Source organism: Dermacentor andersoni, chromosome 7 (assembly GCF_023375885.2).
Source record: "Dermacentor andersoni chromosome 7, qqDerAnde1_hic_scaffold, whole genome shotgun sequence".
Lineage (NCBI taxonomy): Eukaryota > Metazoa > Arthropoda > Arachnida > Ixodida > Ixodidae > Dermacentor > Dermacentor andersoni.
The window spans coordinates 158671794-158695096 of NC_092820.1; the positions used below are offsets into that span (position 1 = coordinate 158671794).

At 45.0% G+C, this 23303-nt stretch overlaps 1 protein-coding gene across 3 annotated transcripts; it reads right to left on the bottom strand.

The window, feature by feature from the left end:
• Positions 1 to 1228: 1228 nt before the first annotated feature.
• LOC126533438 (PHD finger protein 7-like) lies at positions 1229 to 23289 on the bottom strand. Of its 3 annotated transcripts, XM_050180604.3 has the most exons (13): positions 23014 to 23288; positions 22852 to 22958; positions 22690 to 22791; positions 21607 to 21731; positions 17258 to 17417; positions 17090 to 17196; positions 16918 to 17034; positions 14546 to 14661; positions 6321 to 6704; positions 5013 to 5239; positions 4370 to 4529; positions 3498 to 3594; positions 1229 to 1337 (listed from the first exon to the last, which is right to left on the bottom strand). In XM_050180604.3, the coding sequence occupies exons 1-13, from the start codon at positions 23078 to 23080 to the stop codon at positions 1289 to 1291; spliced, it is 1818 nt and encodes a 605-aa protein (XP_050036561.1). In that variant the 5' UTR covers positions 23081 to 23288; the 3' UTR covers positions 1229 to 1288. The 3 variants fall into 3 exon arrangements, with proteins under 3 accessions (XP_050036561.1, XP_054927887.1, XP_050036562.1); XM_055071912.2 differs by lacking the exons at positions 1229 to 1337; positions 3498 to 3594 and having other exon boundaries at positions 4188 to 4529; positions 23014 to 23289; XM_050180605.3 differs by lacking the exons at positions 1229 to 1337; positions 3498 to 3594; positions 4370 to 4529; positions 5013 to 5239; positions 6321 to 6704 and adding an exon at positions 13828 to 14123 and having other exon boundaries at positions 23014 to 23220.
• Positions 23290 to 23303: the final 14 nt, after the last annotated feature.

Here is a 23303-nt window from a genome sequence, read left to right on the forward strand (position 1 = left end):
AAAATAGCTTCTTGGGAGCTCGGTGCTATGAAAGGGGTGTGTGAATATTCAAAAATTTAGAATAAATCAAATATTCGATTTGATCTTTGAATAGCCATTATTCATAAGTACGGATAGTTCTAGAATATTTTCTAATCATTAACTGCGCTTTATTTAAACATCAACTTGGAGCAAAAGTACAATAAATGTTATCTCTGCGGCCACAGTAGGCATAAAATATGAGTAGTGGAGCAGGCTACGTACCTTGGGAAGTCAAAACTGACTGTCTAAGCTGCAATCATTCACGCTCTCCAACGGGTCTTGGGTAGGTGAACAAACTACATGTGCTCCTAATGCTGAACTTTGTGCTTTTAATAAGCAAAGCTTTATGATGACCAATGCAGCGATTGAAAACAAACATTAATACTAAGACGTCAAGATTGTTTTATAATGGGAGAAACAGCTGTTCATTCATCAAAAACTATTAAAGAAGTACCAATTCACTTCTGGCGCAATTCGTATTCAATCCAATATAAGAAATGCTTGAAATGACCATAACTTCTGCTCAAGAAAGCTGTCTGACCTGCCTACTGCCATGATTTTCACAGGGTCTAAAGGTAAATGTATAGCCAGACACAAAAAGTTTCACGTCAAATCTCACTGCTAAAGAACAAATACCTAGAAACATTTTTAGTGTGATCATAACCTGAAATAACACAGAAGTGATTGTCAGTCTGATAGTGCCTTTCAAAGATGTCTCCTCTCATTTCTGAATGAAATTGAAGGAGTACCGATTCATGTGTTGCCATTGTCTTCAATTAGCACCTCCATTAACTTTCTTGACAGCTGGTCTTCGCTAAAAGATTGGTCTGGTAGCACCCAAAACACTGCTGCAACACTGCGGCAGTGTTGCCTTTCAACGTTGCCACAACATGGGCAATGTCCTCTCTGTCTTGCATTCTAGCAACATCAGTATGCAATGTTGTAATAGCACTACACTAATGTTTCAGCAACATAGCTTATATGTTTTAGCAATGTTAGCTTAACATTTTAGACCATTATTTTATCAGCTTTGCAATGTTAGGGAAGCGTCTGCACGTGTACTGCATCCCATACACTCCTGGTCCTCACTTTGAATCCTGAAGTATTCCCGCATTTACTGTGCTTTATATAGTATGCCATTTCACTAAACAAGACTAAGGCAAGAATGTCGACCTGTAATCATATACACCACCAATTTCACAACTACTTGCATGGGAAAAGTCACTTTATTGTTCCTGAAACCTTTGCTCCAGAACTGATGGGTTCTCTACGCTACTCGTGCCGGCACAGCTGGCATCCTCTGGTGCATTCCGATGCTGAAAAAAACAAAAGACAACACAAAATGCTACACATATCAAGGTTAACATGAAACTTTTCACAGCTCATATATTTACAAGAATGCAGAGCATAACTGATGTAATGCACAGGAAACTAACAGCACAAATGATCAACACAAGCGAAGTGCTGGTACGAAAATTGCCTCTGCCACTTTTTTTAGGTGGCTCTTGACTTGTCAAAATTTGAACATTTTATTTTTTTTCTTCTTCAATATATGCATCAAGCACAGACAACCATCAGTGTGAAAAACGAGACTTCTAATGACACTGAAAGAATATACTGCCGCCATGTGGTACTGTACGTAAACTCTGAAGGCTGCCAAATTGGTCCTGAACATAAGAGGGTATGCACTCCCCTCTTGTCCATTAAGTGGTCAATGGACTTGGCTTCCTCAAACATGGCCATAGTGTCTGTACATAGGATTGCCAGGTTTGGCTACTTTGTGCCAAATTGGCTACTTCCGAAGGCTCGTGGAGGAAAAACATTTGGGTTGGCTACATGGATTCTTTCTGGCTACTTTTAAGATCAAAATTTTCCTATTATAACTTTTTCCTACTATAACGGTGCTTACATGCACAAAAGCTGCCTGTTTTGATTTGTTCTGACATTAATTGATGTCAACAAAAAGTGGCTAGCATTATGTATCTCAGGTGAATGATGAGCGGTCGCTGCACCTGCCAATGTAAACAAATGCACCAGTCAGTGCTTTGGACTGTCGGCGGCGTTCTTGCGGGATACAAATGCGGAAAGTCGCACACGACATCTTACAGTGAGCTTGCGAAGCGCCTCCCTGAGAAGGAGCAAAACACCTAAAATAGCAAGCAGCACGTATAAAATCAGTGGTTAGGGCTACCCACGGTGTTATATTTCAGCACAATATGTAGCGCATGGGCACTGGCTGTCGTGGTGGCGATCGAATGTGAAAGGCGATTCGTGGCTATTGAATTCGTCAGAATCACAACTGTCAATATTTGACAGATCCAAAGAGCTGGTTCACCTGACATTGTCACCCGAAGGTGCGGCGCGGTCACGAATCAGCCGAGTCTCTGCTCTTCGCTAGTTTCGTCCGCCCAGCGGGCGAAACCAGCGGCGTGCCCAGCGGGCAAAACCAGAAGGCGTGCAAGGCATGCCTTGCACGCCTTCACCGCCGGGGACACTCGTGACGTCACACGAAGAGGTTCGCTAGGCTGTTTGGCCAAGTTTTGGTCTCGCTTTTGCGCTTTTTTTCTTATTTAAAATTATTTCCGAACTTGCGGAACAATTCTACTATCAGACATGCAACAAGGAGGTCTCCGGTAGCTAAATGTTCCATTACCTTGACATGGTCAAAGAATTGCTGGAGTTGCCCTGTAAGTGATTGGCTATGGCGGCAGTCTGGTGACCTTTTTGGCAACTTTTTAAGCACTTGCAAGAACTGGCTACTTTTTTGGCTACATTTCGCGATTTCCTGGCTACTATTCATTTTTTGGACCTTGCAACCCTGCCTGTACACCCACCACGATGGCTATGGCGCTCCTCAGCTAAGCAGGAGGTCACGAGTTTGATTTCCAGTTGCAGTGCCCACATTTCAATGGGGACAAAAAGCAAAAACACTTAGATTTAGGTGCAAAGAACCTCGGGTGGTCAAAATTAACTTCAAGTCCGCCATTACGACGTGCTTCAATCAGGTTGTGGTTTTTATACGTAAAACCCAAGTATATTGTGTTTCTTTTGCTGTGTGTTGTGGGCTCAGGGCTGTGGCTGTCCCCACAGTGTGTATGCTTCAATGGTATCTGGTAGCACAAGACCATCACAGGAGGTTTCGTTGATGTGTTAACTGTCATTTTTTAACATCTGAAGCAACACTGCTCATGGCGTGCATTTTGAACTGGTTACAATAAAAGGCAGTGCAATTATATTTTTTTTAATCTTAGGGAGGTATCAGCATCAATACTAGGTCACTAGCTATGAAGTATAGGAATAAAAACAAGACGCATTCTTCTGTCAGTACTCCTTCAATGCGGAACAGAAACGCAGACGTTCTTGCGTCTGGCACACGCATGAACCATTACGAGCTGAAATGCAACATGCCTGAGGCACCTACAGCTTGGGCAGCACTTTCAAAGTATAGACAGATCATTCGAGAAAAAATTCTGTACCTTCTCTGAAACCTTGAAGGAGCATAACGCAGCCAGTCAGCAGCATATGACCTCAGCATCATGTCGGTGGCATCGGGGAAGTTCTTCTTCACTGCCTCTGAAAAGTGTAAATACAATACCATGGAACCTGATTTACGTTTTACATTCACAGATGTTTACAATATTTTACAATCTATTTAAATCCCAAATTTTTCATTACAATGCCAATGTTTTGTGTTCATACATGTGCAGGCCAAATTGGAACAAGATGTTGCAAAGTTTTGAGGCTGGACATGAGGTGTCTTGCTTAGCTAACATGACCTGTTACATGGGAGAAAAGAAGAATTCAGTTTTTTTTTTGTTCCGCAGCAACATCAGAAACAGCTTGGAATGGCTGCCACATAGTTATTAGATGTCTTGAGGTTCGTACTGTGACCGGAGATGGTGCATAAATATAATTGAGCAACACATACAATGTCCTGTTGCAGTGGCCCGCCTCCACTCTTATATTTACAGTATTCTAAAGAAGTGAAGCTGGCTTCAGGAAACCGGTCATTGCACACCTTTGTCTCTGTCGCAGTTCTCTATGCAAGTCTTGATATAAAGTGAACTGAAATAGGCCTACAAATAGTGGCTTGTACTTAAATCTGACTTCGGCTAGTTACCTTGTGCTTAATGGCAATTATGGTGCGGGTTTGCTGCATGATGTGCATTTTTCTGTTATTTTTTTTCAGTCAGCTGGGCCAGTCTTTTGGGAAATTTATGGCTGCTTATGCACAATCGGAACGATTGGTTGGAATTCGGGAGTGTCCCGGACAGATAGGGAGAGTTGGCAGGTATGCTATGCCTGCAGAAAACAGGAGGAAAAAACATAAATGCTTTAGCTGGCTTACCGATCATGGCACTGAAAAGCTGAAGGCCCATGAATGGTTTCTTCCCTTTCCTCCCCGTCATGCTAAACTTTTGGGCATAGCTGTCTTGCATGCACCTCTGCATTACGTGGCGCATGGAATCCTGTGGAGATGATCCTCCTATTGTTGACAGGCAGGAGACCTAAGAACAGAAGTATTATAAGAGACCCCTATAGCAGCATATTATTATCGCTACAGCATAAAGCTGAAGAAGTGCCTAATAACTTGCCATGGGCTGTCACAAGGGCACTAACGAAAATGGACAATGCGATAATTTCAGCCATTCTTGCCACTTTTGCAGCCTTCATTCAGTAAAATGGAGATATGTTAAGCATCAATGACCAGATGTGCAAAATCATTTTGCAGGCAAAATATTCAACACATTTATGCAACAAGGCATATAATACCATAAATGCCGCCTCTGAACCTTATTCATGGCATTTGCTGTGGCTCGAGCCAAGCCATATACAAACAGTGTGAATAAAGGCAGAGGCTTTTACCATGCAAGTAGTACTATCAACATGACAGCCACAGTGCCAGTTAATACTATAATATGGCTGAAATGTATTAAAAATGACTGCACAATGCTAACTTCAAATGATAATAAACATAAGGTAAAACTTACAAGGTTAGCCCTACTCTGGGCAGTAGAGAGTCGATTCTCGAGCTCCTGCAACCCTTCATGGGATGTCAATGGTAGTACATCAAGCACGCTGCGGTCAACAGGTCTGGCATTCTGGGCATGTGCTTGCAGTGAGTATGATGACATTTCCAACTTCTTTAAGATATCTACATGTGCTGAGAGCTCTGCTGTCATCTTTTCCAACTCCTTCAGAATTTTCTTCTGCCGTCCTGTTGGAAAAGCAAAACGATGTTTCGCATTAGTACATCAGAGATGACAACAAGATTTAAGGAACGGCAATATAAGTTTTCCTCTGCAGTGCTGTTAAACGGGCCCTGAACCACTTTTTATTGAAGTGGAGAAAGGCATTTGAAATGAAAATAGGCTATTTCAGAAATACTTTGCCGCAAAAAGTACTTCAATGCATTGAGCAGAAGCGGAGTTATTGGCAATCAAACACGGCCTCTGCTATGCTCCCGTTCCTTCTTCAATGCCTTTCACTGTGAAAGCTATGGCGCAGTGGGGCATGCCCATATGCCTTGCCCTTCTGATTGTCACCGCGGCGCGCAGTTCACATTTCATTTTGGATGTTAACGTAGACGCCATGACTTCCGATTTGGGTGCCTACGACGCGCGAAACATAAGCCAAATGTGCTTGTCTGCAGTGCCCTTAACCAGTGGACTCGTGGCGGCACCCCGTGGCAGCTGTGGTATATACACTATGTATCTGATTGCAGCTAGCAATAGCAGTCGCTTATGGGAATCCACTTTATTACGAAATAAAGCGTAAAGCCTGCCTCCTTAAGAGAATGAGGAGGCAGGCTTCTGTTAAAAAGAGTGTTTGAGAGAAAGGTGACTTCGCAATCTGCTTGTGAGCTCCATGCACACAGCAAAACTTGGCCGAGATGTTCACAGCAGCGTGTGCTACTCGTAGACTATGTTATTTCACCAAGCGCGAGTGGTGGTTCGTTGCCCCTTTAAGGAAAAGCAAAACAATGTTTCACATTAGTATATGAGAGATGACAACTGGATTTTCTTCAAGACTAAAGAGTAGCAGTAAGAGTTCGGACGTTTCTTGTACAATGCGCAAAGCAAGCTACAAGACCTACTCACTAAATTTTGAGTTGGTATTTCACCACAGCTGCTACTGCAGCTGTTGGCTGCTGAGTGAGCACACATGCAACTAGGGAGTGAAACAAGGTGGTTCCACTTGGTGATTAAAAAAAAAAACAGTAATGAGCATTTACATTTATGTGTAAGAACATGCAGATGACAGCACACGTACAGACAGCTGGTGCTACTTCTACTCACTCGACATCTGCAAATTCCTTTCTCTGTAAGTTTGACCTTGCACTGATGATGTAGGCATGGCTGAATATCCAGCATGCTCAGAGGTCGTTGCCAGGGAAGGCACATCAGTCGAGCGGCTAGCGGTGCTACTCAGTGGGGCTAGAGGACTGGGACGGGGAGCAAAGTTTGCTTGCAGAAGCAAGTGTGTTGAAGTTTCCTCTGAGCCGTGTGAAAAGCCACCATTGTCTGCACCACACACTCTCTCCTCATCTGAAGAAATTAATCTTGCGGCACGTCGTTGCCGCCGCTGCTGCCGCCTTCTGTGCTGGCTGCTGCCATCTTCACTAGCCATGTCCGATGTCATGGCAGCCAGCTGCTTTTCTTTTTGTGCTGCATTATAAATTTCTGAAAAAAAAGGAAAAAGAGAGAGAAAAAAAACAACATAGGATAAAGCACTTCAGTAACGAAGTCAACATTACAGTGCAATCATCCATTTCTATGAATGTTTCTATGAATCATTCATTTGTCACCACACTTGCAGCTGCATTCTTCCCAGGTGGTCATTGGAATTGCTGTGGTCATTGGAATTGCCGAGTTTTTAATCGTTAATGATATTCTGTGAGAGTTCTTATATGGTGGCCACACAGCTTTCCCTCTGCTTATTAGCCAAGTAGATGTTATGGCAGACACCTGATCACTTTTTTCAATGTGAACAAACGCAGAACAAGGCCCCTGAATGCCCACCTAACTTCCAGTTTTTGGACTCTTGTCAAGATGTTTGATGTGGAAGACACAGGTGACCCACTGAAATATTTCAAAGTGTACTCAGCAGGCAAATGTCGAGTTTCATGTGCTCTTTTCATGCCTATTACACAGTATATAATGCAGTGCAGTTAACCTTCAGGTGTACATAACAGCCGAGATTTCGAACAATAGAGACTTTTAGCTTGTACGCTATTCCGGTAAACGGGAGCGGTTTGGGCGGATTACCGGATGGTCGGGGCGTAAACGTGAGCGGTGAAGCCGCCTGGTGTTGTAGAGCTCAACCAGACAAACGCATAGCTAAAACTGCAGTAACTCACCATATCCTGCTTCGCCACCCGTGCAAATTTTTGGCAGCGGCGTAATTGTGAACACCATTACGCCACTGTCGAAAATTTACGCCAGCAGCTAAGCAGAATATGGTAATTAGCTCTGTGTTTGTGTGGTTGAGCTTTGCGCCACCAGCTGGCGCCACCAATCTGGCCGCTCACGTTAACGCCCCCGCTAAACCGGAAAACCGCCCGCGCTTGCCCGAATACCGGACACGCTAAATGTCTCTAATTACACAAAGGGGTACTGGCATGACATCTTTAAATGTTCATTTGTTACATTGAATGAAAGTCATAGAGCTCTAAACCCTAGAAAAGATACTGATAAGCCTCAGAGCACCAGTAATTATTTAATAGGACATTAAATAATTGGTTTAAGCTGAACAAGCAGTGCACTTCACGATCAGTATGTGGGAGCAGGACATTGCAACATTTTGACACATTTTGACACTTTTTCCAGCTCTCTCAGTTGCCTTGTATGCTGCTACTCATTGTGAAGGCCAACGTAGCAGCATAGCGGACAACCGAGCGAGTTGGACCAAGTGTAAAATGTTGCGTTGTGCTGCTCTCATGTGGCCACATACTGTGTTGCGACGTCATGACATAGTATTGTTCTGGAAATGAAACCGAAATTGGTTGTGGCAAAGCTGTTATACGAAATTATTTACAGCAATCTGAGGCTTGCCACTATCTTTTTCTAGGGTTTAGAGCTCTGTGACCTTCACTTAACACAATAAGATGAATTGTCAAAAATATCATGTCACTACTCCTTAAAACATTAGAAGTCTTTCATAAAAGATTTTTCAATAAAAAAACGTTGGTCATTTTTGGTCAGAATTTGGGATAATGGAATGGCACAGAAGAGGTTAAGCATTTATCTTTGCAACACTAGCAATGCAGTCAATGGATCCACTGTGTTCGGTGTTCATCTTGCCCATCTTTGGCACACTGACAGCAGTGTTGTATGGCGCAGTCATTAGCACCGTCTGTGATGCACTGGGTTCTGATGACAGCCTCAAGAAACCGTGCAGAGTCGGGCAGCAAAACAAAAAATAGTTGGGTAATTGACACTCTTGTCTTTCTGGAAAGTCCTTCCAGCATCCACACCTAGCATGTCCATGATGACCTTGAGCACACAATTCAAGTGAATGAGGTGTGAACCGACTCTGACAGTCATACTAACAGCAAGCATGCCACCATATGATGGGCCAGAATATCATTATACCATGCATTATACACTACGCTGCCCAACAGGAAACTCTGCCGCAGAAGTCGCCATTTTATAACCATCATGTCTGAACTTAAAATCGCTGCCTGTAAACGTTCACTGTCCTTGGGACAACAGCTGCACATAAAAACGGAGCAGCACCAAAAAAAGGAACTGACTGCACAAAATTAACAGAAAAGCTTGTTGCAATTGAGTTGCGACAAGACATGTACCGACATGCAACTAGTGCGTTTCGCACATATACTTTGCCCCTGTGTACTGTTTGTTAGTGCTTCTTGTTCGTGAATGTGAAACAAAGAGCCTGTCCTTGCAGCTACAAAAGCAGCTGACAACACACAAACTGGGAATTTACAGCTTTGAACAGCCGCTGCGAACATTTGGCCACCTCTTGCACCTTGAGCAGGCTGAACCATGCAAGTGTTGACTTTGGGAGGTTAGACTAGCTCTACATGCGCAGCATCTTCAACTTGGTGCTTATACTGCACAACAAAAATTCTGAACTGCAACAGCACATGGTACCTTGCAACAATCGCAAAGAGATGCTCAAGGGAGCTACAAGAGGGCTGGGCGGGAAGAAAGGGTGTACACTTGAATTAGAATTGCTTGCCTGGTATGTGCCAACCACATGTGTCTACTTGAGCAGCGTTTCCCTCGGGTGGTGAAAGGAAGGGGCAGCAAAAAGTCGGGCAGCAAAACAAAAAATAGTTGGGTAATTGACACTCTTGTCTTTCTGGAAAGTCCTTCCAGCATCCACACCTAGCATGTCCATGATGACCTTGAGCACACAATTCAAGTGAATGAGGTGTGAACCGACTCTGACAGTCATACTAACAGCAAGCATGCCACCATATGATGGGCCAGAATATCATTATACCATGCATTATACACTACGCTGCCCAACAGGAAACTCTGCCGCAGAAGTCGCCATTTTATAACCATCATGTCTGAACTTAAAATCGCTGCCTGTAAACGTTCACTGTCCTTGGGACAACAGCTGCACATAAAAACGGAGCAGCACCAAAAAAAGGAACTGACTGCACAAAATTAACAGAAAAGCTTGTTGCAATTGAGTTGCGACAAGACATGTACCGACATGCAACTAGTGCGTTTCGCACATATACTTTGCCCCTGTGTACTGTTTGTTAGTGCTTCTTGTTCGTGAATGTGAAACAAAGAGCCTGTCCTTGCAGCTACAAAAGCAGCTGACAACACACAAACTGGGAATTTACAGCTTTGAACAGCCGCTGCGAACATTTGGCCACCTCTTGCACCTTGAGCAGGCTGAACCATGCAAGTGTTGACTTTGGGAGGTTAGACTAGCTCTACATGCGCAGCATCTTCAACTTGGTGCTTATACTGCACAACAAAAATTCTGAACTGCAACAGCACATGGTACCTTGCAACAATCGCAAAGAGATGCTCAAGGGAGCTACAAGAGGGCTGGGCGGGAAGAAAGGGTGTACACTTGAATTAGAATTGCTTGCCTGGTATGTGCCAACCACATGTGTCTACTTGAGCAGCGTTTCCCTCGGGTGGTGAAAGGAAGGGGCAACTGTCTTGAGCGCAGGTGGTGCATCACTGCTGCATCTTTTGCCACTTACAAACCAGTGAAGTGGAAGGAGGCTGTGGGGGATGCCTCAATGAGTGGCACCCTCCACATGACCTGGATGCCTAATACCTGGGGCCCACATGTAGGAGACTTATCGCCAGAAAATAAAGCATGCAGATAGAATGATTAATGCGAGTAGCAGTTCAGATAATTTAACTGCATACATTGAGAGGATACATCTGCTGCAGAAAGAAATTGCCAACATGAATTCCCTTTGTGCGTCGGTGGCTCCCCTTGTGTTCATTTCACTCTCCTGCTTAAGGGGAGACGCGGGTCGAAAAACGGCGATTTTCATCAGAAAAGTCAGTTTTATGTTTTTGACTGTTTCAGCAAGATTGATTCCTCCTCTTTCACATATAAAGAAATCAGAGCCGTAAATGATTGGGAAATTATAAATAAACTCGGTGAAAGCACCCGAGGTGGCGAGAAAAGGTGCAAATCTGGCCCATTTTCCAGCGCGTGATGCGTCAAATCGCGGCGTCGCAAGCTATTGGGCTTGTGCAAGGCAGTAGGCCTACGCTTTTTCTCTCTGAGGTCGGCTTTGCCGCGTCACAATCTCCCCGGGAAGTAATAATAAAAACAACATTTCACCGCCAAAACCGAGCGCTTTCGCTGGATTTCTAAATCACATGGTGCGATTCCGGCCACGCCATTGGCTGCTAGCGCGCGACGCGGCCGCAGGTTGTCTGCTCTTTCTGCGACGCGCCGCTCTCTCGACGTGTTCCCAGGCTTTCAGGCATTTTTCTGCTCCTTGTTTCGATGGATCCCGTGAAGAAACGCGATTTTCGATCTCGAAAGTATCGGTCGAAGCACAAGTTCAAGGGGACTCGCCGCGAAGTCAAGCGGCGTGCAATGGAGACGTCCGCGGCAGCTAAGCCTAACCTAGGTGACGGCGACGCTTTCGACGGTTCAGAGCCGGCCGGCCGCTCAAGTTTCGTTGACAGCGCAGACGAATTCGTCAGCGCATCGGAGAAAAAGTAGATAATCTTCGACAATCAAGATAGGAGCGGCGAGGAGACGGCAAGCACCTTTATCTGCGAGATCGGCGTCGGGAACGTGAGCGCCGCGGCATGTCCGGCGTGCGGGCGGCGCGACCTTTTATCCGTGAGTTGGCCAAAAAACGGAAACGACTCGCGTCGTTTTTGTGGTTGTGTTGCAACAATGCAGCGTGTACCACGTCCGTTATCTCGTCAACGTATTCGTCGCGGCGTGCATCTCCGGTAGACGACGCTAACGGTGGAGCGCGCCCTTCGGCCAGCCCGAGAGAGAGTTTCGCCGTGAATATCAAGGCAGTGGTTGCGGCGCGCGCATTTAGAGCTGTACACAATCAACTCGTCCGATTTTGTGCAGTTCTTAGTTTACCAAAACCGATGCACCATAAATCGTTCACCGCCATAACAAAGAAAGTGCACCTCGCTGCTACAAAAGCAGTGGCTGAACTTGGAGTTGGCTCGGAAAGTAACAGCGCAGGAAGTAGGTCAGCATGGTGCTCACGAAGACTCTATGAGAGAACAACATATGGCGCTGGTGAATTCTAAAGTAGTGCACTGGATCTAGATACCCTGGCCTGCATTATGTGCAATTTTTATATAGATTTCAGCGCTACAACACAAATAAAGAACTTTTATAACTTTCAATCGTGTTTTTCTCAGCTTCATATTTTTGGCCAAACATGGCTTTTGTGCATGAAATTTAATGTACTTATTGTGGTTCAATCAAGACCAAATTTGGTGTGCATCATCTTTAATACGTGTAGAATGCACTGATCTAGATTTTAGTGCAACCAGTTTATTTTTAAGAATAGAAATGTTCAATACCCTTGGGTACCAGTCACTGAAAACGAAGCATCAGATATGAAATTCTCTCAAAATGTTGCCTGTCAAGGGAATTGCATTATCTTGGTTATTAGCACTCAGTGGAGTGTTAGGGACAAGAAAAGCCATTTTGCACTGCTATGTCATGCCAAGTGCTAGGTCCAGTAGCTGCACAAACATGCACTGTTTTTCACTTGTGCATGGCACTTAGGACATGAAAGCATCAAGCTATCCTAAAACTAAGAACAGATTTGGAATGAGGATATCAAGCTATAGAAGTGGTACAATTTTCATTTGTCTAGCATTAATATTTAAAAAAAAAAGGTTTCTGAGGAGCGTCTTCCCTTAAACTTTTTGCCGACCATTGTCACGCACCTGAACGTTCAGTCGGCAGTAGCAATTAATATGTAAGACACTGTGAAGTTCTTTCTTGCATTTTAGGTCTCTTTCTACTTATTGTATATGCTGGGAGCATACGTAGTAACTCTTTTTCAAGGTGGAGTTGCCACTGTTCAGATGACATGGCTCGTCTCTCCACTCACTCAACCACCCTCCAAAATCTCTTTAGTTTCTTGTTTGTGTTCCTTATATTTTGTTGCATGCAGAATAAACCTTCAGTTAGGTGTCTGTCGCCCATTCTCGTCCTGTTATTTGCAGTGTTTCCGTTCTAACGAGCCAGGCAGAAAAGCACTCTTAAATCGCCCTGCGTGAGCATTCTAATCGGGGACATAAGAAGTCCTTTTGGAATGTCAGCGACCCCCTAGAAGCCACAGAAACACACAGCACACCAACTAGAATGTGCCAGGTTGGTGTCACTGTCACAAAGTGTGACTGTTTGAAGTTAGCCACCTACATGATGTTTTATCATGGCAAATATTGCAAGCAATATTTGAACAAGAATACTGTGCGTTTCCTGTGTATTTTCATCATCCCAGATCTTAGCCGGCACTTTGCGACCAAACCATATAAAAACATTTCATTTGCTTCCATCCCTTTTTGATATCTATTTACGCAGAGGAATCGAACCATGCAAACATCTCAAGTTTGAAATTTTGTGCTAGTGAAAACTTTTAACATGACACAAGCTTTCTGCAAGACAAGTTTAAAAACAGCTGGCTAGAGCGTGCGACGAGAATTTAGATTTTGGCTCAACACTGTCACTGTGAGCTGATGAACTACCAAGTGACAAAGCAATTGCACCTGCCTGTTCTTGCTCAGAGCAGTACAAGCTACGTAAACTCAATCACGCAACTTGGCAGTGATCAGTCAGGAATTCTGTACTGGTCTCCGGAGCATGCTTGTAGCTAATTGTCCAGCACCAGCTGGCATCAACATGCACCAGAGCCAGTTGGTTTGTCAGTTGCATTGCAGACACTATCTGCTCATTTCATTCTTTGATTAGCTTGGTCAGTTGAATGCATCATTGTTCTGGTGCCGCAGCTCCGAGTTGACGAGCATGAAGTGATTAAACACATATTGCAACAGTTTTGTTGTAGCTTGGTATTGTGTGTGTGAATTTACCTGCCTATGCTTAACAAAAGCGGCACATCATGTGACACATGCATTTGACACCGTACTTTCCTTCACAACATCCTGTACATGCACAAAATTTCTACAACAGCAAAACTCGAACCAACAGATATACTGTGGCCGTACGCATCCGTGAACAGGAGCTTGAGCTTTGTGCTAGTCTAAACTGATAAATGAGGCGCAGTGGGTACTATTGACCAGCACCCTTGCAGCACAACCTATGTAGTGAGACAAGCTTATAGAAACAAGAGTGGCATTCAAAGACAAATGAGCCAGCCCATTTATTCATAGTTCAAGGTTCCTGCGCGACAACCGCCACAATGACGCTGCCGTTGATTGTCTCGAGCATGAGCTGCAGTGTGGCACTATCGTCATGGTTTGCGCCGCCACGCATGGAGAAGTCCAGGAGGCGGCGGCTGCCCGATTTCCTGCGCTCTGAGAGCTGCTGCGGAGGTGCGTCGTCGTCATCATCGCTGTCAATCTCGATAACCTCGTGCTGCAGCGGGCGCTTCTCATTGCGGCTACTGGATGGCTGCTGGGCTGGGCCGGGAACTGCGTACGTGCATTGCAAGCTGGCCCTTTATACTCAAGAACAAGGGGGGCCTCTGTTCACTTGGGCCAGCATTGTCATAACTTGAGAACACCAAAATGTGTTTCAACAGTTTTAAGCCAGCTGTACAACAGCGTGTGGCAAGAGTGACGACCAGAACCTGGCACTTCACAGCACACTTGACCCGATAGGGTTGAAATGGTTACATTACTGGGCCACATGTGATGAAATACACATATGCTATATATTTGCATAGCAGTGTCAGCACTTTTCTCTCTCTTCCCTACCTTGGTGAATAACTGGCTGGCATGCTCCACAACTGCTTTCTCAGTTGCAAGGCCGAGACCGTGGGTCTAGAACAACTAAAGTTGTTCACATAGCAGCAACATTGAAAACAAAGGCACCTGTGGCATTAACAACTCACTTCGAGTGATGATCTGGCGGCAGTCTGCACAGATCCAGTGGGTGCCTGCCACATTGCCGCAGGATGCATGGACGCCCTGGGAGCCGCAGCTGTCGCACACCACCGTCCTCCAGCGACTGCGCAGTGAATGGTTTACCTCGATGCTGTTTCATACTTAACAGGCAACACTGCAGAGGATATGCAAGTAGTGTGGTCATAGAAATCTCACTGCGTGCATTTCGTAGAGCAGTTCTTGATTTGGGACGCTTTCAAGAAAACTCCATATATTACAACCGCAATGTGCGGATGGAAAGTTACAAATTTTGTATTGTTTGTTAACCTTGGCGTTTCCAATATGTGACATACTGTGCATTGGTTGCGAGTGCTGGGACTCTTGGTTGCAAATCTGTGTCACTGTGCTTGTTTGGTGGTAAACAGGTTGAAGGTACACTAAAGGCAAATATTAAGTCACGCGATTGATTAGTGCTCGAGAACCTCTAAGGCATCAATATTATAGCGAACAGAGCCTCAATAATAGAGAAATTGAGGTAAATGCAGGACATAATTAGAGACTCCTTCGGGACATACAAGTACTTTCCCGATGACAACATCACTCCTCAGTTAAATTCTGTCACTAGTATACGACCACTCGTTACACGAATGTCCCTGTATTGCATTATAAAATGAAATAAAATGCTACTTGTCCAGTTCCATTTCATCTTTAGAAAAGACCTCATTGAGATTACCGTTGACAACGATGCAGTCAGGCGAAAAGCTTCGTTTTTGCTTGACTGTGCGCCACTCACGCTTTCGCGTTTCAGTAGTTTCGTTATAGCATAGCGTTGCGCTGGTTTTACTGGCTCGCGAAACTTTCAAAAACTGCAAGTAATAGAGAATTCAACTTCCATGTGATGTTGCGGGATGCCCGAACGGTCCACGCCACTGGACCAAAAAGCAGCTGCAGCAGTGAATCCACCGCTCTGCCTTGGCTTCGTTTCTCCATGGCCGTGAATTTGCATTTTGGGCAAAAAACCGAATCACTGTCCGTCAGGTGCCGTTTCACTTACCAATGGCAAAGGCGGTGATGGTGATGAAACGCTGCCAGTCCCCTGGTTCAGTGGTGGGATGTTTTCGGACCCTTGAGTGCAATTTTCTCATAAACTAAATATTTTTTTTGGCATGAAACAAGCACGACGAGGTTTTTGGAATGGTATTTAACAGTCCACGCCAGCTTAGTATGTGCCTTTAGTGTCCCTTTAAGATCTGCAATGCCTTCCATGTGATAAATATGTCGCATTTTGCAACATCTAAGTACCGTATTTACTCGCATAATGATCGCACCCCTGAATTTTGTCGTCAAAATTTCATTTTTTTTTTCTTTCCCAGGTAATGATCGCACCCTGAACATGTCGCAGCGATATGTTGGGTTCCAAGTCCAGCTAATGATCGCGCTTACCATCTGTCGAATGCTGCGCGAACGACTCTACCAAGCGGCCTGCACGCACCAAACATTCTTAAGCAGATGCTCCATTTCATTCCTTTCATCACTTCCCGCATTTTTATGAAAAAAAAAAAAAAGAAAAGCTACAACCAAACTTACCTTGGCTTTATTATTTGTAGGCTTCGTAATGGTTTTGGTCGACAAGAACAAAAAAGGCTCCTTTTGATTCTTCTCGTCTGTACTCGTGGGCACGCAACAAATTGCGAGCGACAACGATAGTCGCCATGTTTACACTGATACGTTAGCAGTGTACCCTATTCATACGCTGACGCTTGTAACACAGCTAAGATATTCGCCCATTCTTAGCAGAAACATGCCGTATTAGGATAGTAGTGAAGACAAATGCCACAGTTTCCGCAGCATGCCCACCATGTGTTTCTTTGTCACTGGAAGCTAAGCGTGCATATCTCCGTTTCTATCCCCTCAAAGTGGGCATGGCTATGTTATTGTCACAAACTTGCCTATATTTACGATATTATTCATTACTGATGCGGAAGAAACTGTTCCCATGCGTGTAATGTACTCACGAGAAGAAAACAAATCACACTCGGCGCATTCGGCTTGCTCCGCCGGCTGCCATTTTTGTTTTAATGTCTCGCACTGTTCAGCGGCAGCCGCCTGCTTGTTGACCTGTTCGTCATCCCGCAGCAAATGTGCGGGATGAAAAAAAATTTTTTTTTGCTTGCGCGGGAAATTTAACTCGCGTAGTAATCGCACCCCTGAATTTGCGTAAATTTTTTTGACAAAATAGTGCAATCATTATGCGAGTAAATACGGCATGATGCTTCATGTTACATTGAATTACGTTATGAAAACCTATATCTTTCATCACACATGTCACATAGTATAGCTGACGAAGTATAGCTGGGCTTTACAAGCGCAACACCCTTACCCATCCTCCTGGTGGTGGCTGCGCCCCAAGGGGCAGGAGCAACGTGGTGCATCACAGTGCTGGTACCGGTAGAGCAGGTCCTCGTAGGCGTGTGGTTCCCGCTCCCAGGAGGCATCTCTGCAAGAACAGCAACCTGTAGGGACCGGAGCCCCATTGAGCGGGAAGTACTTACTGATCAGGCACGTAGATGCCGTGGTCCTGCATCTCCCTTTGGAAGGCCTCCTGGTTGTTGCAGTGGCCGCAGCGGAAAAAGTGGCTGCCTGCGCTTATGGCCTGGCGCTGCACAGCACAAGAGTTGTGATGGCCCCACTACTGCTGCTGCGTGCAACATGCAACTGACCTGGATGCACTTTCGGTGGAACATCTGCCTGCAGCAGGGTGTCACCAGCACGTCCACTGATGGGTGGACCATCTCCTCGGAGCAGATGGAGCACAGGCTGGCGCCTTCTCGTTCCAGTGGCACCACATTCTGGCGAGGGCGGTGTGCTGCGCAGTACACCCTAAAACAAACCAAGCAATGCAGAGTATGCTTGATAACTGCAGCCCGTGGTATTTTCACAAGAGGGGAGGGAGGAATCTTGATGGGACCTCGCAAGCAGTTGAACAGTTCCCGATTCCCCAAGCACACGAGTTTCACAGTCTCACATCCCCCGACAAAGGTGCAGTGCAACCGCACAGTGCACCTTTTGACTATCCTCACAGTGATGGCGAAAAATATTTCAGTACAGCACAAGTATGAATGTGCCCGGCGAAATGGCTTTTGTCAGTGAAGGTGCATCTGAAGTGTGAAAGTGCTAGCAAAAACAACGATGCCCAAGGATAAAGAGAGAGTGGTCACAGTCTTTCTCACTTTTTCACTGCCTCTCATCGTGCCAATAAGTGGTGCTTACCTAGAACAAGATGTTCTTCGCCTTTCCATTCCTCCACAAATGAACAGGCTTGAGGCTATATGTTAGAGCTACAATGTAATGTAGCCACTGAAGTATTTGTGTTGAGACTAACACTACTCATTCTGGATGCTTGAATACAATCAAAATACAGTGACGCGAAATGATAAGACTTGCATGGTGGTGACTCAATGCTAAGGCAGAATCTCGGGAACAGAACACATGTGCAACTTTTGCAGAAACAAAATGATCTCTTTTGCATACATTAGCAAGAGGAAAAATCCAAACTTTTTTTGTTTTTTAATGTCTATACTGTACCTGTGCAAAATACTGCCTCAACAACACTTTATCTCCAAAGGCATTTCCAGCTATCTATTTTCTCATTGCCACAGCAGTTCCTGGGTGTGACATTTGCTGCTACCATGTACAATGTGCTGGTTCACCTGACATCACTGGCCTGATGCAGCCGTGTGCTCTGTCACATCGAGTCCATGCAATGTTTTGGCTAAACCCATCTTCTGTGCAGCTGCCTGCCACGCAAACTGTGGCCATACCTCAGACATTCTTTCCCCTTTCTCCTCCATCTAACAGCACTGTTGTTTTAGCAACTCAGTGACTGTGTCAATCACACCTTTGGGCATATGTCATCCACCATGCATACAGTATGCGTTCTGCATGAAGCATCGCAGCTGCTTAGCACATGGACGCAGCGATGCCCCTGTAGCACAACCACTTGAGGCTCGGCTTGAGTGCTTCAACTGAACAAGAAAGACTAGATCGCTCCGACCTGATGTCCTAAAGAACTTGCCATGTGAGGCGAGCTCTAAAAGCTCACCCACTCCTGTACTTCAAGGTGCTATCAGGCATTAATTTACTTTAGAATGCCACATTCTGCAGTTTTCATGTTTTCTGCTACTCACAGTTATGAAAAAATTTGATTTCAACAAGACTAATCAAGGTGAACACTGGTGAGCGAACTTTACTACTGCGATCAAACATGTACGCAGCTTTTCCTTTTTCAACTATGTTTACTAGCAAAAATAAAGCTATGAAAGTATCAGTGCTTGCAAACCTTATGGTTTGCTCATCTTCAGAAACAACATGAGTGCCGCCGGTGTCCTAGAGCATTAACTTTGGCCAAAATTGTTGCACAAGTGCTACAGCTAATTACAAGAATTCCACAGGCAAAAAGCCTTTGCTGAACGCGTGTGCCAATGGCCGTGTTCCTAGTTTTATTGAGGTAGTAAGAGAAGCAAGCATGATTGCAAACTGCCTCTTTGTGTTTCTCTTCCATTTTCCTGCTTTACGGCACACTTCCAGAGGCAATTTTGCACTTTCTGCATTTAGCAAAGTAAAATGAAATATTTGACGATGTTGCAGGCAGTGCATCCTACGTGGTGACCTTGTGACCTTAAATGCATGCGACCTTAAAGGGACCCTGAAACGATTTTGACGATTTCAAACGTACTGAGTCATTAGAGTAGGTCCTTCTGATCAATAATTTACAGCATCTAAGTGCTCCGTGTAAAGCGTGTAATTTATTATAAGGTTTTAAATATGTACATTGCTGCCGATCGCAGCACACTGCTTGGCGGAATTTTCAGCCACTCCTACCCATATGACGTAAATCACCGAATTTATGTCAGTAGGGCGAGCTATCCGATTGGCTGCCCAGGGTGCGTCATCGATAATTTTTCCACCTTTATGGTGAACACATGATGTCCGTAATAGTTGCAATGTTAGTTCATTTGTTTCTATAAAAAAACAGTAACAGAAAGAGAATGCTCGTAATGCACGCTGCTTCAATAGCTCTCGCTCGGGGTTGACTGCCAAGCAGCTGGCAGAGAGTTTGGAGAGGCTTCGCGTGCTCGCTCCTAGAGAACCAGAAGTTGACGACACGACGTGCCATCATGACGCATAGCCAGTGAAGGCGGAGCTTAGCCCCATCACTCAGCGAACGAGTTGAGCAAGAAATGCATGACTATGGGAGAGGGCAACTTGTAATCGTCCGTAGCTCTCTTAACATGAGACATTTCATACAAATTGTGGCACGAATGATTCACTTTAGCTAGACCCTACGCATCTACAAAATTTGCCCGAACAGTTTCAAGGGCCCTTTAATTCTCCAACAGGTAGGGGGTGCCGCTTGAAAGTAAGGGTACACAAACTTTCGTTTGAAATTTCAGCTGGTTTCACGCCGATTTCCGTTTCTAGAAACCAAATTTCTGGGGCCATGTAGAAAACGATTAAGTGAGTGTGCATCTGCACTTTCAGCAAGGCAGTGTGAATTGAAGAAGTTGGACGACATAGGCCTATACTAAGCGCATAGTAGGACTTTAAAGTGGGACATGAACTTGGTGTTGGACTGGTGGAAAGATAATTTTGAGGCACAGGCAGAAACTGAGCAGTAAGAGTACTAGCTTGATGCAGTGCAACAATAGGCAGCTGGAGTTGCGGGGAAGGTTGGTCCTGCAGGTAGGATAAAACTGCCCTCGGGAATCATGGATGTGGTGCGGGGCTGCATGCTGTGCTAGGACACCAGGTCATCACATAGTGGAGAAGAGTAGAAGAAAACAAGGCACCGTCTCTATAAACAGGTGTATTTTAACAAGTGTTGCTAGACCACAGCTAGGCTCAGTGGTGTAAGCCGACATGTTCGAAAGTTTGGTCTCTCTGTACAAGATGTTACATCAAACGCTGGCCAGTGCACTACTTGAGCATCTCCAGTGGAACTGGTAGCAGTCACTACAAGGTAATTTTCTTGCACACTGAAGTCGTATTTTGTTGTAAAACTGACCCTTTACACAAGAAACTTTCTTTCCCAACTTTCTTTCTAGTACCTATTTAACAAGGCCAACTTTTTGATGTGTACAGAAAAACATTCTTGAAAGTTCCATCAAATTATGTGGAGGAATAAGCTGGGCAGTTATGACATTGACAAATGCGGCTTAATTTATTGCTTCAGGTCTCAAAACTGCCTTTTGTATAACATCTATCGATGCTACTGCACCCTTCGGTGACGCTTTACACATTTCTTAGCTACACGTTTTTGTATGCGACTTGTTTTTACCAGTTCTGTACAGCAATGGCAAAACAGAAAAGAAAAAATGTGGGCATTGCACAGCAGGTAAACTGAACCCACTGCTCACACAAGGCAGCTCCATATCACTTTACCATGCAGAATATTGCTATACATGACCACTTTACTGAAAGCCCTACAATGTTTGACATGCTGCATTCCATCAACTATTATAAAAGAATACAGACTTTCCTTCATGCTGCCTGCAGCCAATAACTAACTTGTGCATGTACTAGTTTTGAGCTGGTGATTAAATTATTTTTATTTAAAAATTCAAGATGACTGACAGTAGACTAAGTAAGAGATTTAATTCCTCTAATTATGCAGACTCACTGGAATACGCACAAAGCGTCATCCTACTACATACAAGTATTTTTCAATGGTGTCTGCAGCACTTCTGTCTACACACATCTAACATTGACATATTTATCCGTAGTACAACATAACTGCTTGACTGAAGGGGACATGCAACCAAGGTGTGACTATGGCAGACTCCTACATTGTTTAACAAAAAAAAAAGCAAGCGTCCTTTACAGCACCAGAGATGTGGTGACTGCAGGGTATGTTGTTTCTGACTAAGACTGATCATAGCTTTTTTGTCAAAATGCAAGTACTGAAAGTAATCTATAGGAGCAGGCAGTGAGCCACACTTGTGCGTAAAAGCATTGGAACTCATGCCAGCAGTAAGCATTGCCGCATTAGAGCTCCTGGAAATCAGCTCACCTGAAGTCACCAAAGAACTGAAGGAGGCAGTCCCGCTCAACTCCACAGGGCATATGAAACGCCTTCTTGCATGCCCGCAGGCAGCAGCCAACGGTCGCATTTTTTCGCTTGCAGAAGCAACAAATCTGTGCCACAGACGAGAAAATGACATGCCCGAAATTGGTCACAATGTTAACGTCAGCCTACTTCTCTTACGCATTTCCCATGTTTGCTGCACCAGTGCTTATGGCTGTCCCCAAACTGCAGGGAGTAGTAAGGCTCACTGTGTTTCAATAACTAGGCAGGCTAGTTGGTACATTATTTGGAAGCAAACACCACTAAAAACGAGACAAAATAAGAAATCGTTTTAAAGCAAGAAGACAATGCATGGACTACTAACTGAAACATGTATATATATAAATGTGCTTATAAACTCAAATGACAAGCAAAAAGCGAAACAGGTACACAAAGAAAAACAAAGACGCACAATGCCTGCCTTAATAGCAAAGGTAAGCGATTTCTATATCACTGGGCCCCAGAGCCCCAGACGGGACGCTGACGCACGACATTGCGCTGAATAGCAAAAGCCTAAATTTTCCCGCACTCGTTCGCGTTAAGTACGTGCTCGGGAGGCGCGCACTTTCAAACTTCGGCTCGCTGTGTTTGCTTCTGGGCAAGTGCTGAAGCTTTCAAGCAATGTCCGCCAACGTATCGCGAGGAGTACTTGCGTTACTTTTGAACTCCACACACAAACCAACCACCATGAGCACATACTGAAACGCGAACCGGAGCGTAATTACGTATAAGTGCGACGTGTAAAACGCTTTGTGGCATGTTTATAAGCATGAAGTGGTCCAGACTGTACGTTCTGGAGTCTTGAATTAAGCCTCTCCTGAGAGCAAACGAAACGACACACTGCAGTAGTTTCGGAATTGTTCGCGTTCGAAATTATTATGACTATTTGTACCACAGTGTGGTTTCGTCTTCTCTATATTGCCTCCCTGCATACTTGGACTTCTCTCCCGCGTTATGGGTTAGAACAATCTACTCCTCCCAATCATCTACGCTGCATTAACTTTTGTGCAAAGGAGAAGGTGCGCTGACCAGCCTGTTGCCCCGGCGTAGTTCCGCGCGCACGTCGGCTTCCATGAAACCGCGCAGTGGGTCATCCTCCTCGCCTCTCTGGTGCAGGCCACTCGAGAAGAGCTGCACAATGACAGGTGTTGTATTTCTTTTATGTGACCCTCTGGGTTATTGGCGACTCACCATGCAAAAGTAGTGCACGTGAAGGCCGTTCCGGCTAAGGAGTTCCCCGTTGATGTCATCGCTGTGCGGCAGGTCGCAAAACGCGCACGTAGGCACCGGCTGAGAACCTGCATGGGGCATGTAGCTGCTCGCTAGGGAGCACACCAATGACCACCGACTCACCTGCAGTCGATGTTGTCTTGCCGCCAACCGTGCCGCGTGTTTTTTTACGGCGCGGGGCCATGACCATTTCAAAGGTAGTCTACCCAAAGCCACCATAAGAATATGCAACCAATCAGAGATGAAGACCACGAAGCTTTGGCGCCTTGGCCAGCTTTGGCTTCATGAATGGCTTTAGAGGATTCACTGCTCGGCTTATCCCAAAAGGAACAAAATAGAAGAGGCCTTGACGTCACGTTTTTGAAGCCAGAAATGCAGCCACGTTGGTGTGCCATCACAGAACACCTGTGCCA